Source organism: Apiospora kogelbergensis (assembly GCF_038363985.1).
Source record: "Apiospora kogelbergensis strain CBS 113332 chromosome Unknown utg000003l_segment0_segment0, whole genome shotgun sequence".
Taxonomy (NCBI): Eukaryota; Fungi; Ascomycota; class Sordariomycetes; order Amphisphaeriales; family Apiosporaceae; genus Apiospora; species Apiospora kogelbergensis.
The window spans coordinates 2,611,325-2,627,278 of record NW_027117420.1 but is presented as its reverse complement, the minus strand read 5'-3'; the positions used below and the strand labels follow the sequence as shown (position 1 = coordinate 2,627,278).

At 54.8% G+C, this 15,954-nt stretch overlaps 4 protein-coding genes across 4 annotated transcripts; all 4 read right to left on the bottom strand.

Moving 5' to 3' along the window:
• Positions 1-247: 247 nt before the first annotated feature.
• PG998_005606 (Capsular associated protein) lies at positions 248-3,438 on the bottom strand (the record flags this gene model as incomplete). Its single annotated transcript, XM_066872424.1, has 6 exons — positions 248-1,574; positions 1,640-2,584; positions 2,650-2,738; positions 2,874-3,112; positions 3,218-3,276; positions 3,398-3,438. The coding sequence occupies 6 exons, from the start codon at positions 3,436-3,438 to the stop codon at positions 248-250; spliced, it is 2,700 nt and encodes an 899-aa protein (XP_066732521.1).
• Positions 3,439-4,746: 1,308 nt separating this feature from the next.
• Positions 4,747-7,803, bottom strand: PG998_005605 (OPT oligopeptide transporter; the record flags this gene model as incomplete). The annotated part of the gene is made up of 6 exons (XM_066872423.1): positions 4,747-6,502; positions 6,590-6,818; positions 6,926-7,264; positions 7,340-7,500; positions 7,588-7,643; positions 7,723-7,803. 6 exons carry the CDS (start codon positions 7,801-7,803, stop codon positions 4,747-4,749), a joined length of 2,622 nt encoding a protein of 873 aa, XP_066732520.1.
• A 2,033-nt stretch (positions 7,804-9,836) lies between these two features.
• On the bottom strand, positions 9,837-10,723 carry PG998_005604 (uncharacterized protein; the record flags this gene model as incomplete). Its single annotated transcript, XM_066872422.1, has 3 exons — positions 9,837-10,349; positions 10,407-10,567; positions 10,612-10,723. Coding segments are annotated over 3 exons (786 nt in total), but the record flags the coding sequence as incomplete, so codon positions are not given.
• Positions 10,724-13,512: 2,789 nt separating this feature from the next.
• Positions 13,513-15,060, bottom strand: PG998_005603 (uncharacterized protein; the record flags this gene model as incomplete). The annotated part of the gene is made up of 2 exons (XM_066872421.1): positions 13,513-14,857; positions 14,954-15,060. The coding sequence occupies 2 exons, from the start codon at positions 15,058-15,060 to the stop codon at positions 13,513-13,515; spliced, it is 1,452 nt and encodes a 483-aa protein (XP_066732518.1).
• Positions 15,061-15,954: the final 894 nt, after the last annotated feature.

Here is a 15,954-nt window from a genome sequence, read left to right as displayed (position 1 = left end):
GTATGTATTATGCAATTTTTTTTCATTGGTATCATGTAGTATCCCGCAGCATTTACATAATCGCCTGTGCCCCCTCTTCCCAGGACGAACCGCTGTCCAAGAACAGCGTCGTCGTAGCCCGAATGTCCTAGCCAAACAAACCAACTGCGGAGGAAGTAAGTAAAAGGCCAGAGGAAAGGAAGAAATTCAAAATCAATTGAAAGAACAAAATAAAAGGCGTTATGCTATGCGAAATCGTGCATCATGATCATGGCGTTGGCATCACGAACCCAATTTCCTCTCTCCGGTCATCCAGCAACCGCCCCCACTCCAGCAACAGCCGAAACATGTACACTGACATGTCCTCCTTGCGCATGGCCTTCTCGGCCCACGTGCGGCCCTCTGTCGCGATGCGCTCCGCCTCGGCATCGCCGGACCGGGTACCGCCCAGATAGCTCAGAATGCGCCCGAAGTCGCGCAACCGCACATCGAGGGGCACAAAGTGGCGCCAGGCGTGTACGCGCTCCTCCCACCACGTGCGGAATAGCGCGGCACGGTACGGCAGCGAGGCACTATTAAGGAACGGCAAGAAGCGGCCGCTGAAGGCCGCGCCATCCAGGTCCACGAGGTGCCGGTGGTGCCAGTGCTCCTGGAAATCTTGGGACGGGGCGGACTCGGCTGTCGGGCTGCCGTAAAACGTCGCTTGCTGAAGACGGCAGTCGCGCTGGTCGCAGCGGTCGTTGAAATCCCCCACGAAGGATATGTTGACCGTGACGGGTGCCTGTATATCCTCACGCCGCTCCGACGCCATATAGCTCACCAGGGCGTTGGGCCGGAGCGAACCGCGTATAGAGGCGGCCAGATGAACCAGGCGGGCTCGGAGGAACACCTGCCACGCGCCGTTGGTAGCATAGCCATCCGAGGAACGGCCACGCCAATAGACGCTGCTGAGCTTTTCTTGCCAAGGAATGCCCTTACCATCTTCGTAGACCACCTTGTCTCCAAAGTTCCAGGGGCTCGGATGGAGGATATCAACAAAGTTGTGCATGCGGCTCTGGCTAAAAATGGGCAGCAGGGTGTGGGTGGCCGCAAGAGCTGACGGCGCATAAAGAAATCCATGGAGATAGGCGAGATCTGGTTGATGACAAAGATCACCGGACATGCTCCAGTTGGAGACAACTCCATTTGTCATATGCGGTGCGGCGCAACTCTGGCAAGTCACTTTCCTGTTCCACCAATGCAGGTTATTTGCCGGCGCCGAGGGCGAGCAGGTAGATGATATCCAGTTGTAGAAAATGGGTGACTTGGACCATACTTCGAACCAAGGCGAGTTCTGTTGCCAAAGCTGCTGGCTTTCTTCGGTATCCTCTAGATAGTGTCGAGGCCAAGGTGGCTCGTAGGAGGAAGTGAAACCCGAGAGCTCGCTCTTCGCGGCTAGGCGTGACCGGGAGGCAATGCCGTCTGTGTAGTGAGCTTCCATCTTGTCAAACGGTACAGAGACGCGGCATTCATCATCCAGGTTGAAGGCTAGCTGCATGTCCGGCAAGTACATTGCAAAAGGCTCAATCATCCGCTGCATCACTTCCATCATCCACCTATGAGTACCATGTATAAGCGGTGCTATAGACACCTGCCCATTCTCGATGACCAGACCGCCCACGGATAAATTAGGGCGTTCCAGTAAGTGAATCGTCCTCTGGCGCAGAGCCCTAGGAGACACCCCCAAAACGCAAGCAAATCAGCGTGGATTTGCCCAAAGTCATCAATGATGGGCGAATCCACAGAAGTGGCATACTCGTACCACTTGTCGAAATTAGGAGGTGGGGGGATGCCGTGTCGTTCCTTGTACTCAGAAACCGCTTCGGCCAAGTTGCTGCTCTTCTTCGCCCCAGCAATCCATTTGTCAGATTCAGCTCTGGCGTTGGTAATGATACGGCTAATGTCATCGGAACGATGCTGCGATCTGATCCCTATGAGCGTCTGCACAGCTACGCCGAGTAACACCAACGACGCGATCCCGATGTATTTGTTTCTATGCAGAGGACCCTTGCCCGAAGATTGCGGCGCAGGGTTTGGGAGAGAGGCATACTGGAGCAGCGCCCCCGTTCCCCAGAACACAATCGCCGTTGCAGCAAGGCCCTGCAAAGTGGGCATGAAGGCACCCATAGTTTCATCGTATACGGCTGTCTCGATCCGCACCATCAACATTGGCGTGAGAAAAGCGAGGATGACAGTCAGGGGTTGATACGCGCCCATGAGATGGATGGCTGCCCCCATGGCGAGTACAACGGCGCAACTGTCAATCAGAAGATCGCGAACACCCGTGGTAGTGAGAAGAACATTCCAGCGCAAGTTCCCGCGGTCTATACACGACCACACGCCCATGAAAATCAATAGGCCGGCCGAAATCAGGGATGATTGCCCGACGACTGCCCATGCTTCGTTCTTCTTCTCCTGATGCTGCCGGAGTCTTCCTACATGAGCCATAATGATGGCATCGCACCCCACCAAGACCATCTGAGCGAGGGGGATCATGCGCTCCCATAGACCAGGGGGCATATGACGGTAGTTATCTGCTCGGTTGAACGTAGCAACTCCGTGGAGGCTACGCCCCAAGTCAGAGCGACGATCAGCCAGGGCGCGGAACTTGCGAGCCGCTCCCTGGTCGACTTGGGAGCTTCGGCCGCATCCCATGGGAGAGCGGCATGCTTGCGCGCATCGAAAATGTTCAGGGCGAATATGGCGCATGGGAGGAATGTCTAAACCAATGTCAGTAGCCAGAGCCGACTATCTGCCCACGATGCTGCAGATGAGACTGGGGCACCAACATGCAGCCCATCGTATGAGCAGTGTATTGTCCTGATGATCCTCCAGAATAGCAGGGTTCTTGCGACCATGGCAGAAACAAGGAGGGTATGGTCTCTGGAAGCAACGCTTATTCGGAACAGAGCTGCGGGGGTGTTGCGCAGCGTGGCCACGGACAGCAACTTGTGCCCTGTGCCTCTGTCGAGCAAGTCGGAAGGGCGCAATGGTTCGTAACGGCCGACATGGTGCGGTGCGATAAAGGTGGCGTAAAGGCGGGAGGCTAGGCCGAGGAGGATCGATACGAGGATGGAGAAGTGGAACGGTCGCTCTATTGCCGGCAACAATAACGATGCACGTCAGCCATATGCCAATCTTGAAGACAGATGATCGTTCCAGCGTCTGTCGCCAATGGGGAAAGAATCGGAAAGCATACCAAAGGCGGCGCTCTTCTGATATCGAGAGGTTATGAATGCGGCGGAGAGGGCGAGAAGACTATCGGTGCAATTGGGTCAGCAACAGGACTATCTCGATCTTTTTGGGGGGGGATGGGGGTTGTCTGACTTGCGACTCGCAGATGGGGACGGCTGAGACAAAGGGTAGGTACATAACTCACACAGAAGCGCCCACCGCGGGCCTGGAGTACTGCTGCCACATTGCCGGGGAGAAGGTGCACTATCACAGCTTAGGCCCCGACCTCGAAGGAGTTGAAGCAAGCTATCTCAACAGAGCGAGAGAATAGCAGGAAAAAGGCCCAAAAAAAAACACCAGTGGTTTGGGCTGGCATGGTGTGCGCGTCTGGCTTTAGCGGGTACAGTGGGCGGTCATGATGAAGTGGTTTTTTCGTCAAACCCCGGCACGCAATCAGTGAGGTATGTAAGGTGCAAGGTGCAAGGGGTGATGGGGATGATCTGGGATGATCTGAAATGGGAAACGGGAAACGGGGGTAAAGGATGTCCTCATATGGCGCGTCCCTCCATTACGAAGATACATCATAGATTGCAGCAACCCGTTTCCACTCTCCGGTGCAGTGGTTGGTGGTGTGGGACGGAGCAGCATACATCGTCAGTCTGGGCTGGCCACCGCACCGCACTGATCAAGAACCTGGAAACCGGCGCTAGCCCAACTGTCAGAATAAGAATATGACTTTGTGTAATGGAATGAAACGAATGCGCATATAGAGACATGCACATACATGCCTTGGTTGGCCGATCTGATCTCCAATGTTGTGATGTAGGTACATATGTAAACGGGCTGTGGGGCTGCAATGAGGACATTGCGACATAGCCGTAGTAAGCTTCCATTCTGCCTGGGTTTCGGTTTTCCCTCGTGCTGCTCGCCGCTTTCGATCTTGTGATATAGACGTGCATGCATATTGCAATCGCCAAGCACCAAGGTCTGATTATATACATAGTTTGAGTGTTATATTATGGAGACGGTCGAGGCCCCAAGATGGACTGGAACGAGAGAGGCACAGCAGCGCACAGCAGAAGGCTCCCCCACAGAAGGACCCTAGACTGAAGATACCTATTAGCCTCTCAAGTGCGACATACACCCCATGCCACCAATGGCCAATTAGCGAAGGTGACTACCTATATGTCTTACATTCGTTCACTCTTACAACTCTGAATGATCCTGCATGCATGACACCCGTCTTCTCTCCAAAGCTGCTGGCTGCCGTACAACGTGGCCATGCATTTCTAGCAGCTAACATTATCTTGTGCCACATAGCCGACTTACGTCATCCAAGCTTTTGGGGAGGGCCACCTTGAAACAAATATGCCAAAACTGCCCGGACAGCCATCGACGCGTGTTTACATTAGAACTCCCAATGTTTCGACCAAGCTGTTCGCAATGTAGGTATGCAAGAACCAACAAGAGGGAAAGGAGCACTTGAGAGGCTGCGCAGTGGATAATCCAGCCCAGTCGTTCGGGGCCATGCGCCCTTCGGCCCCCCCTCTCCCCCTAGAAGAACTCACCGACACCGGGACCGAAATGCCCGCCCTCGGAGACCTGATACAAGGTGCACGCCGTCTCCTCGCAGCCCCGGTAGATGACGTCGTTGCCCCACCACTTGAGCTCGACGCCCGTGTACTGCAGACTGAAGAAGCAGACGAGGCCCGTCAGCGCGACGCCAACGCTAAAGGCGGCCGATGTCACGAAGTTATACTTGGACCAGAAGGCCAGATAGCGCCGCTTGGTGTAGACCCACGAGAAGTACGCAATGGGCAGGCAGGGAAGCAGGTAGCCTACATTGTAGGGCGCCAGGAACATGGCGCCGTACAGCAGCGCCACCGGGTGCATCTGCCGCAGAAACGCGCTGCGCGGAAAGGCCCGCTGCAGGCCGTACATGCCCACCGCCAGCACCACGCCCAGCGGCCACCCCACCAGCGTCGCCGTGTACGTGCCTCCGGCCCCGAAGATGCGGTGTGGGCCGATGGTGCCCCAGAGCACGGACGCCGTGAAGAAGGTGTTGATGCCCGGGCAGGTGAAGCGGAAGGGCGCATCGGCCGTGCAGACCCCCGGCAGCGTCATCTGGAAGTTGAGGATGGCCGTGCACACAAAAGTCGACACAAGCGTCGCGCACATCTGCGCCCAGAATGTCTGCCGTGGCGGGATCTTGATGTAGTGCGCCAGCTTGAGATCATTGGCGAACCACACGGCGTGCGCGCACGTCACGTACCCGAACGACTTGAAGAAGTTGAGCGACGTGGCGTTGCCGGGGACGAACGCGCCGCCGATGAATTCCGCCAGTACGTTGAGCGTCACCTCGACGCCCGTCATCGACTTGATGATGCCCACGGGGATGATGAAGATGAGACACAGGAGAAGACCGTAGAAGACCACCCCCGGCGTCGTCTCCGTCGGGTACGCGGCCACACCCGCTACGCCGAACGCGATGGCCACAACCAGGCATGCGGCGTACCACCACTCGGGCACCTCGGGGTAGTGCCGCATGAGCCGATTGTGGATGTCCTGGTATTGACCCTGCGTATCGTCTGCCTCGCCCCCTTCGCCGCCACTCTTTTGGCTTTTGCTACTGCTACGACGGAAGGAGTTGAATAGGTTCTTGAACCCCATCGTGATCTCGAACCAGTGGTTTAGGGCAACGTAGGTCAGGCTCGCCGTGTAGAGTGCGAAAAAAGCGATGTAGATGACCAGGTTGCCGGCCGCCATGTACGCAGGCGAGTATGTTTGATACTTGCCCACATCAAGCATACCATGGCTGTCAGTGATGCGTGACACATTGTAGCGGGCGCCCGTGTTGTCGAAGACGCGGTTGCTGTTTATGGGCAGGTAGCCCGTGTTCCAGGCGTTGGAATACCAGATGGCGGCGACGACGGGGACGGCCAGCAACGAGCCCACGACCTTGTTACAGGTCGAGAAGAAGGGCACCATGAGCGGATCCGTGCCATCGTAAGCCGTCAGGGTGTTCCAGTCGAACGTGGAGACCGGGTTCAGCCCTAAGCCGTTGTTCCAGCCCGTGATGGCTGCTAGGTTCACGTTGTCAGGCGCCATCCATGTAATCCAGCTGAAGATGCTGAGGGCCTGGAAGATGTAGTAGGGGAACCAGTAGTAAAGGGACATGCCGCCAAACGCCAACAGGAAGTATTTGTATCGCGACATGGTGTACACTTTCCTGAACCAGCCTTGCACAGGGCTGTTCCCCGCGGTATGGAAAGACTGGTTCAGGGCAATCGTGACTAGGGAGGCAGGCCAGCTATTTTTACCGTCGTGGTCAGTATTCTTTCCTTCTTCACACTTCAAAAACCTCAACACTAACTGGGATACCAGGAAGTAAACTTACACGCAATATGACGGGTAGACTAGGAAACGACGAGCAACGCCGGCCATTCCATAGCCGATGAAGTTGGTGCCGAGCGCAAGCAGAATCTGGTAGCCAAAGTTGCCGGCCCAGGCCTGGTTGTAGTACCCCGGCAGCTTTTGGACCCAGATGATGTTGGCGGTATAAGGGGCTTGGTAACCGACGTTGGCCATTATGGTGATGAGCATGTGCTCTTTCTTGGAGAAGTGTCCTATTCATGCACAATTTAGTTCGAGTCAGCTAATTCGCCAATACAATATGGCCCCGAATCTCGAAGTATCAAGAACATCGAAAGAGTGGGAAATGGCATTTCCTCACCAGGGTTTAGCGGTAGACCGAAGACAGTGGCGTGAGGCATGAACCGTTCCCAGGCCTTGCCTATGGGGAAGGACAAGAGCTGAGCAACATTTGCCATGAGCTGGATTGCGGGCTGGCGCACCGAGAAGAACTGGTTGATGAAGCCGAGGATGGCGGCGAAGAAGAGGCCGATGAACCAGGCCCGGATGGTGCCGCACGGCATCTCCGGGTCGTCGCGGTTCGAGACGACGGAGCGCACCTCGGCGTAGGGGCTGTTGTTAGTGATCATGGCCGCCTCCAGCTTCATCTCGTAGACAAGCTCCTTGTGCCGCTCCGGGTGCCGGAAGATAGCTTCGTTTCCTGAAGTCAACCCATATTGTCAGCATATGTAGGGGTTTTCAGGTCAGCATCCTTTGGTGGCAGGTGTACACGAACCGAGAAATTGGCGGATCTTCTCAATGATGGCCATGGGGAAGTTTGGGTCGTTGTCGTGCATCTTAAGCACATCTTCCATGAGGGCCTTGACCTCCCCAAGGGCCATCCGGTCTGCCACGGCCTTCGCCTGCGCATAGTCGTCCTCGGTCATGGCGAACTCACTGCTTTCCAATCCGTCATCAGTCGTCACTCGTCCCAGCGTTGACATCCCCGAATCAAGAACGTGGTCACGTATGAGGTTCGCTTACTGTTCAATTGCGATGTCAACAGCCTTGTTGACAGAATCACCGCGCTTCATCTCGTCCTGCGACCGTATTGTAAGCTATTGTCGCGTGGCACACATGGGAAGGGGTATTGAGAAGTGGTAGATCCACAGTACGTACAGATGTTTCTCTGTTGAGCGAGCCTCCATCGCTAGACGCCGGCGGCATCGCCGTTTCTGCCTTCTCGATCACACAGGACATGGTGCTTATGATTAGGTAGGAAAGCTCTCAAGTGAAAGATCAAGCTGCCAGACTGGCGAGGGTAGAATTGGGGGATACAGTATGTCTCGAAGGGCAGTCTGGTGTGAACATATAGTTGACCTGCGCATCAATGAGTCGCTTCCTCCGTCCTGCCCCTATCAATCGGCTCCCGCCCACACTGCCGGATGAGAGGCGAGGAACGAAGAGATCATGGGGCCCCTAGGACCTAGAAAGCTTATCCCGGCTCTTTTCTATCCACTCCAGGGGCTAGGTATAGCGAATGGAGGACGGGTAACGCAGTCTCCGAGGTATCGTGCCCCGTCATATATAGAACACCCAAGCGTACCCGGTTCTTTACAGCCACTTGCCTATAGTAGGGTAGAAAGTGCTTCGTGGGGGTCAAGATTAGAGAGCCGATGGGTTTCCTTTTGGCCCTATTGCTAATGGCTATTTAGTCAACAGTATGGGTCATCGCCGTAGCTCGTTATGAATCGTTGACCACATGGTACCGCACGCAGAGTCCTCGAATATGCAATATTCATCAGGGCCGTCCCTCATTCTGGTGTTCTAGAAACCTTTTTCGATCGCCTTGTAACAGGGACACCTGGACCACCATATCACGGATATACTACTAATTTGGTTAGATGCGGGGGAAGGGGCTTGGAAAGAGGGCGCTATCACCATAACCTTCCACCGGGGTGAACGCTGTAGCTTAGATGGTCTAGGCCAATGCATCCTTGGAAGATTCTCGATGAGTGATCCCCTGAGGTAGAATCGAGTTGCTTCGATATTGCCGGCCACATGTTGTTTCCTCTCTCGATCCCCCGTCCATGAGGTTTATTCACCACCCCTCACCTGGAGCTCGTCGTCTTATCTATGCTGACTCGAGCGGTAGTCCAGATGAGCGGTGGCAGTTTGGCTCAGAAATGACAGTGTGAACCATCCAGGAGTGTCCCTGCTGATGCTCTCTCTATCTTCTTTACCTGCGCAATTGAACTAATGGCAATAAAGGCGATATATGCCTTCGAAATTGCGCTCTCGAAATCAAGAGCGACATAGGGTTCGTCTTGACGACGTCGTAAATTGGCCGTTAAGAAGTACGATAGGTTGTCATTATCCAAAAAAGGAGTAACGACAGCACACGAACTTTACTTGCATACTCCTTTTCGGATATTATGGGGTAAAGTTCCTGGCCATGCTCGTAGCTGATTATATATCTTTATCATTTTACTTTTCTGCTAGAGAAGCGTTTAATTTCATATGAGTGAATTGGAATGCAAGCCACTAGCAAGCGCATCCCTAGTTGCCCGCATACTACGTAAACCCGGATCATGCGCATATACCACTAGAGAGGGCGAATGCTCCTCGGCATTGATTGCCGACATGAGGACTCAAGTGAGCATGGCCGTCTCGGGGCCGTCTCGGGACAGATTCGGACTGTCAAATGAACAGTCAATATTGATTTGTAACTGTAGGCATACGCCGAACTGTGATTTAGTGCCGAAATTCTAATGAAAGGGGACACAGAAACGCGAATACCCCAGATCGTGTAGCGTACGAGAGAACGAAACCGTCGATTGGGAGTTCGCGTGGAATTGTTTTCATTATCTATTTAGGTACGTATCCTGGGAACGAGGTCATACCTGAGGCAGCGCTGGCGAGGGGGAAATAGTTGTGCCCGGGGAGTCTGCCCGAGCTCTCGGCCACGGGACCTAAACCAGCCCCTGAAGCTTGGTCCTAACATATCCCCTAGCGTGATGAACTCTAGCACCTTCACGATTCTCTACCGCTTTTAAGTTACTGACCGCAAGGACTCTAATTCCACTGCGTATGCTAAGTTGACTCTCGCACGCCGTCCGAGGCAATTCTTTCCCAATGCTCGTCAAAGTCCAACACAGAAACTGGTCTTTGGTGGAAGAAGGGTGCCAAATACGCTAGCCCGAGACAGCGGAAGATACTCTGACCTTATGTAGTTTGACTTGTTCCTCCCAATCTCTCTATCAATCGACAACTAGCGTGGAAGAAGAACAAGACTAGATAACCCCCGAAAAGAACGTAACGGAAAACCTCCCGTTATTCGAGTTGATGACAGGGTTAATGTCGTCCTCCAAATATACATTTTGGGGGTCCAGATACATGGTCTCCCACGCCCGGGTCACGCCGTTGCCGCCCACGCCGGTGATCTTGTCCAGGCACCACGACCCTGTGGCCTTCTGCGCCCATGCGCCCGCCGGCGCGTTGCTGAGGACGTCGACCTCAAACCCCTTCCACTTGATACTGCTGCTGCTGTTGTTGCTGCTGCTACCGTCCATCGCCTCGAGGATGACGGGCCCGTCGTTACCCTGCAATAGGGAGACGTCGCCCCAGGCTGTGCCGTTGATGTTCCAATTCAGCTCGGCCCAGGTGCCGAGCAAGTGCTTCTTGCCGTCGAAGTTGGTGAAGTCGCCGCGGACCACCCGGCCCTCGAATGTCGGGCACGGCACTACGAAGACGGCACCACCGGGTGGGATCTGGAAAAGGGGGAAAAAGAAGGGTTGTGCCATTAGCTAACAAAATGTCATATGCCCAGTGCCAGAGGAATATTTTAAGAAGGGCGAACCTACGACAGTATACAAGTAGGGCACGAAGTCGTGGTCGTTCTCGTAGAGAAGGTACATAGTCCCATTCGTGGTCCCATGCCGCACGGGATCGCCGTTCATTATGAACAACCCGGGGCCTCCGTTGTCCGGCTGGCTACCTTGAACCGCATACATGTCAGAGGAAGCTTCGATCAGATCAGCAGGTAGACAAGTGTCATCATATAGTTACTAAAGTAGACCGGAGGTTGTGTCTCGTTGTGACAGTAGATCTGGGTGTGTCCGATGTCATTGCCGGAAGCCTGGCGAATATATGGTGGCCCATTCAGATGGCGACGACGGCGCCTGGTGAATGTGGTAGTATTATTCATTGATAACACGGTTGTGGCGGTACCGGCCAAGCAGAAGATGGCCAGCCTTTCCACGAGTCGCATTTCGATATTACGACACTGGCTCGATTGTCGTCTACAAGGGCAGAGCACTCATCCCAGAGCAGGTATGTAAACTTGTGGAGATCGTGGATGGGCGCATCCTCGAAGGACGGGGGCTCATACAAATAGGCAAGCAGACACGTAATAACTCGTAGAGTGGCTGGGGGTGCAAAGTTGATGCTCTTTCCCGTTGATCGAAGAACAAGATAAGAACTGAAGAAACTAAGCGATGTATGACGCGGTTCCCTTCAACTTTTCTGTCTATCCGCTTACGCTGGGTAGCCCCCAACAAGTCGCGACACCTATTCTGTCTACAGGGTTGAACAGCTTCCAGAGCACCAACTCGCAGAAGCGTCCGGGTGCATGTGATGGTGGCAGCCGGCTCTCGAAACCCATATCTGTGTCTAGGGGCTAATGGATGTTGAGATGTATTGATCTTCAGCTCTATCGCAAAGCAAAGTGTGTTCTATTCTTGCATGATGGCGCAAACACGTAATAACCATTGCTGAGTAGGACAAGACAGCCACCCTGGTGGTAGTACACAACATCACATGATTGGGATTGGCCATCCCACGACAGCAATAAATTTAGCGATCCTCGGCCCAAACAGCTGTATAGAGTACAGAGAAGCTCGGTAGGCACTTTTGCCACCTTTTTCGGATCGCCCACTGGGTTGATGGCCCCGAGGGTCGTTAGGGAGAGATGCTCGATCGAGCCGCGACGGCTCGGGTGCTTGCATGCAGAAGACAGTTACATACAGCACACTTGGTGTAACGCAGAAGGGGGTTGGCAGAGGACGAAAAGAAAAAGAACGCCATGCAACAGAGCGAGAGAGCGAGCTTGCAACCAGTCTTTTGTACCTTGGAAACTCCGCAACATCGAGTATCACAGCGAAATAAAGGGCAAGTGAGGGGCGTGTGATTTAGTTCGTGTAGGTATTTCAAATCACTCGGCCGAGTTCATGTAGGTAATTCAAGTATCCAATTTCATCCTGGCTGCTAGATGTAGTGGGTCAGCATTGTCGTGAAAGGGAAGATCACATAATATAGTCGCCCATCTTAACATGTGAGAGTTCATATCTATCTCAAGACGAGGTTATGCCCCTTCTACTTAGAGTAGTTCAACCCCTGCATTTGGAAACCCGATAACAGTAATAGGGGTATTGCATTCTTGTGGCTATTTAGGCTGTACGACTGTATAGAACTCAGTTGACCATAGATCGAACCTGCTTGCGGCATCGAGCTAATGCGGGTTTCGGGCGTCCCCGTCCTGACCGGCATGGATAGTAACGATTCCTGCATCACTACCGTACCGGTGGGCAGTCCGCTGCATCACAAGCTCGAACTGCCAGTGAAAACTAGCCTACTTGTAGATCCTGCAGAGGGTACTGTGCGCCGCGACACTCGAAAAACCCACTTCAGGATATATTCGTGATGCGGAGAATAAATGAAAAGGATGTAGAGTGGCGCCCAGGCTGTACACACTGCAACGGCAATGAGGGATAGTCAGTCCTGTTAGATGTTCATAATATAGATAAATTAGTAGAAGGCAGTTTATTCCATTTTGCTTGTGGCATACGCCTAGTTCTCCGGGCTACGGCTCACGCACCCGGAGGAGAGGCACATCCCGGTCTGGGGGCCGGAAGTCGGACCTCGTCTTCCTACATATCATGTGGACTTGACACTCTGCCGGAAGCAAACCCTGCTGTTTCCATGAGGGCATGTTTCAGCTCCAGGATGAACCAATCCTCCAGACCGCACTTCCTTGTCGCAGATATTCATTTCTTGTGTCAGTGGGCGTTTATAGCGCTCGTTCATCGGAGATCAAAGGGGGCAGTCAGCCTACTTAGGAAATTTCCAAACGCAATCCTCCATCTAGTGATGATGGAGAAGGAAGGACCGCTCTCCGTCTAAATTCTGACTGCGCCGGCCATTGCCCAGATATGGGATAAGTCTGGTGAGTTCTATGAATAGACGGCTTATGCACAAGGACATTATATTATCATTCGCATGCATGCATACGAAGCTGACAAGCGGGTGGAGGCAAGACAAGACTGGAAAGACACCCGCGGTGCGCTTGTCCTAGATAGGCAGGCAGGCATTGGAGCGATACTTAAGGACCTGTCGATCTCGGTGGAAACACCTGCGCACTTCATACTGACGGAGTCAAATCGCTTACGAGTGGTTCGCAATCACAACATCGTCGTCGTTATTGCCTTGCGGACGAGGCATTTCCATAGCCCAGAAGAACTCAAAAGCGTGTGGTGTGGGCTGATTGTCGATCGATGAGGTTCTCATTTCTTCGGGCAGGGAGGTTTTCTGACGAACGACAAGGGATGGCGGCGATCCTTGTGAGGAAAGAGAAGTCGGGCTTCATTCAATACGGCTGGCGGATTGTGGTTCCGGCGGCCCGGTAGGGAAAGAGACGGGCTCTCGTACCCTGGGACGCGCAAAACATCATCGAACGATGTGCCACGGTGCCACGATTGACGAGTGAATCCCTGCCTGCCCCCTCCCCCTCCCCCTTTTGTCCGTGCATTTGACAGGCTAAGCGAAAGCTGCGGAAGAAAACACTTGCATTGGTGCTTGCTGACATGTCACGAAAGCCTCTGGATGCCCGGGTCTAGTAAACCATGATTGCTTTTTCCGGCAACACCAGATAGTCTCTAGTATAGTCTACATGTACATACCATACATAGCCTTTCAGTACACATTGGGGGCCTCCGCGTACTTGGTCCATAGCGGGTGCTTCGTCAGTCTTCCGACCGCCGGGGTCTCGACTCCCACCATCATCTCGACGCCGGGCTTATCCGGGCGATCGGGCAGGATCACCTGGAAGCCGTGACAGACGCCCACCGAGGGCGCCCGCACGGCCTTGATGCGGTCTCCAAAGACCGGCCCCCACTCGAGCCCGTAGTACGTGTTGTTGCGCCAGCTGGACGTGAGCGTGTTGCGCCCGGGCACGTCGAGGAAGACGAGGGGCGCGATGCGGTCGAGCTGCTCGACGCCGTTGAGCACGGCCTCGTGCTTGTGGACAAAATCCGGGTCGTCGGACCGCTGCTTGACGGACCGGCGGATCATGACGGCCAGGTCGGCCAGCGTGGCGTCGCGCACCACGCTCCGCAGGTCGTGGAAGAGGGGCGCCCACGCCAGGAGGTTGCCGAGCGTGTGCTCGTGCATGCCCGCCCGTCGCCGCTCGTCCAGCGCGATCAGGAGGTGCGACGGCCGCTCGGGCTCCTCGCGCATGGCGGCCTCCAGGTCGGGATGCTGCACGTCCATGACCACCTTCCAGAGCAGCGCGTTGAGGGCGTCGTTGGTCGAGATGAAGTCGGGGAGATCGCCGCCACTCTTGTCCCCCTTGAGGACCCGGAGGTTTTCTTGGGTGGGGGCCGCGTCCTTCTTCAGCTGGTCCAACGCGCGTGGAGAGAAGTGGAAGATGTTCGCCTGGTGGATCGGTTCCAGGATCTTAGGGGGCGGTCCTTCGGGGGTGAAAGGCAGTAGCACGTATTCTGGGGTGTCTTCCAGCTTGGGGACGGATGACAGGTGCCCCCGCCGCGATTTGTCGAGCAGCTTGCGCTCCTTCAGAAGAGACGACACATCGACAGGGTCAGGGACGGGCAGACCCTGCGCCTTACGGATGTGTTCGGTCATGACCTTGGTCATGACATAGGCGGACGTGGCGTCGGCCGAGGAGTGGAAGATGCCCATGCTCAGGAGCAGGCCGCCCTTGATGAAATTGGCCTGCATGTAGGTGGTATGGAACCATAGCGCCATGTCGGCGGCCGAAGGCCAGATGGACCGCGGGCCCATCTTCTCAGGCGTCAGGAGAGTCATGGGGTACTCGTTGGCTTTGAACTCAGCAAAGGGCACAAAGTCCCCGCGAAGGTCGCTGACTTTGAAGTCTTCAATCTCGCCTTCGGGGAAGCGCTGCCACTGCCAACGGCCCGGCTTGCTGCCGTCCACGAGCGGTACCATCTTGAGTCCCGCCGGTGGTGTGCGTGCCTTCATGGCCACGTAGGCGGTTTTGAGGATGGAGCTGACATTATCGCTGTCGTACCATATCTCGTATCGTTAGCCTTACCCATCGATGCGGCCACGCACAACGCTCGAGATACTGCTGTGGGGGTGGACGTGTGCAACGTACATATCATAGTCTTCGGGGAGCTCGAAGCACAGGACCTGCCGGATCCATCCCTTGGGGCCCATATGCTCGGTGCCCAGCAGCTCTTGAGGCACCTCTGGTGACGGCATCTTGTCGCTGAGGTGAGTAAGCTGTGGGGTTTCAGTGATAATTCGTAAGGAGGTGAGGGTTACGCAGGAGTCGGCTGGGAAGTCCAAGAGCAATGCATGTAGGCACGTGGCTTGGATTATAAAAAGAAGGAGAAATGAGCTCCTGGGCTTTTCCCGTCATATGATAGCAGTAACCGAGAGAAGACTTCGATAAGTACAGTACAGTAGCGAGCCTGGGAAGACACCGAGCATGCTTCTACGGTACGCCTCTATTGGTCGGCCCACACGCACAGCATCACACACACCATCCACTCATCGCTCGACGGTGGTGGCTGCGCCGCAGGTACACAGAAATCTCGACGGGGTCTCGGAGGCAGTGGACGCGCTGAGTATACGAATCCGGCTGTTCCTTGAGGATCCTTGAACGGACTTCCGACCCCGATCTGGATCTTGATGCTGCACAGACGGAATCTCACCCGCAAGTCTGACTCAGCTAAGCAGTCTTGGGCTGGGACAAGGGGGTCGCGGATGAGCCAAGATTCAGGCCAAGAACGGTGCGAGCTAGGACAGCCACATCTCAACGGTGCACGCGGGACGGTCCTCTATCCTCTAGCCCTCTACTCTGGGTTCCCACACAGTCGGACCGCCTGGCGTATCAACATCCACGCCCACCCCCGCGCCCCAGACCTTGATCCACCACGGTCCATGTTCCACATCCGGCCATGTCCTCCCACCTCCTCACCACTGAAGGAATGCATAACATGTTGATTACAGCCCGAACAGAGGGATACAGACGACGATGACAATACCCCTTCCTAGGCGATGCCCGGTAGGATCGTAAACCCTGTGGTTCTGGAGCCGACAAACCTACCTACTACTTGGTCGAGCTGATCGGCTTTTAATAGTAGCAAGCCG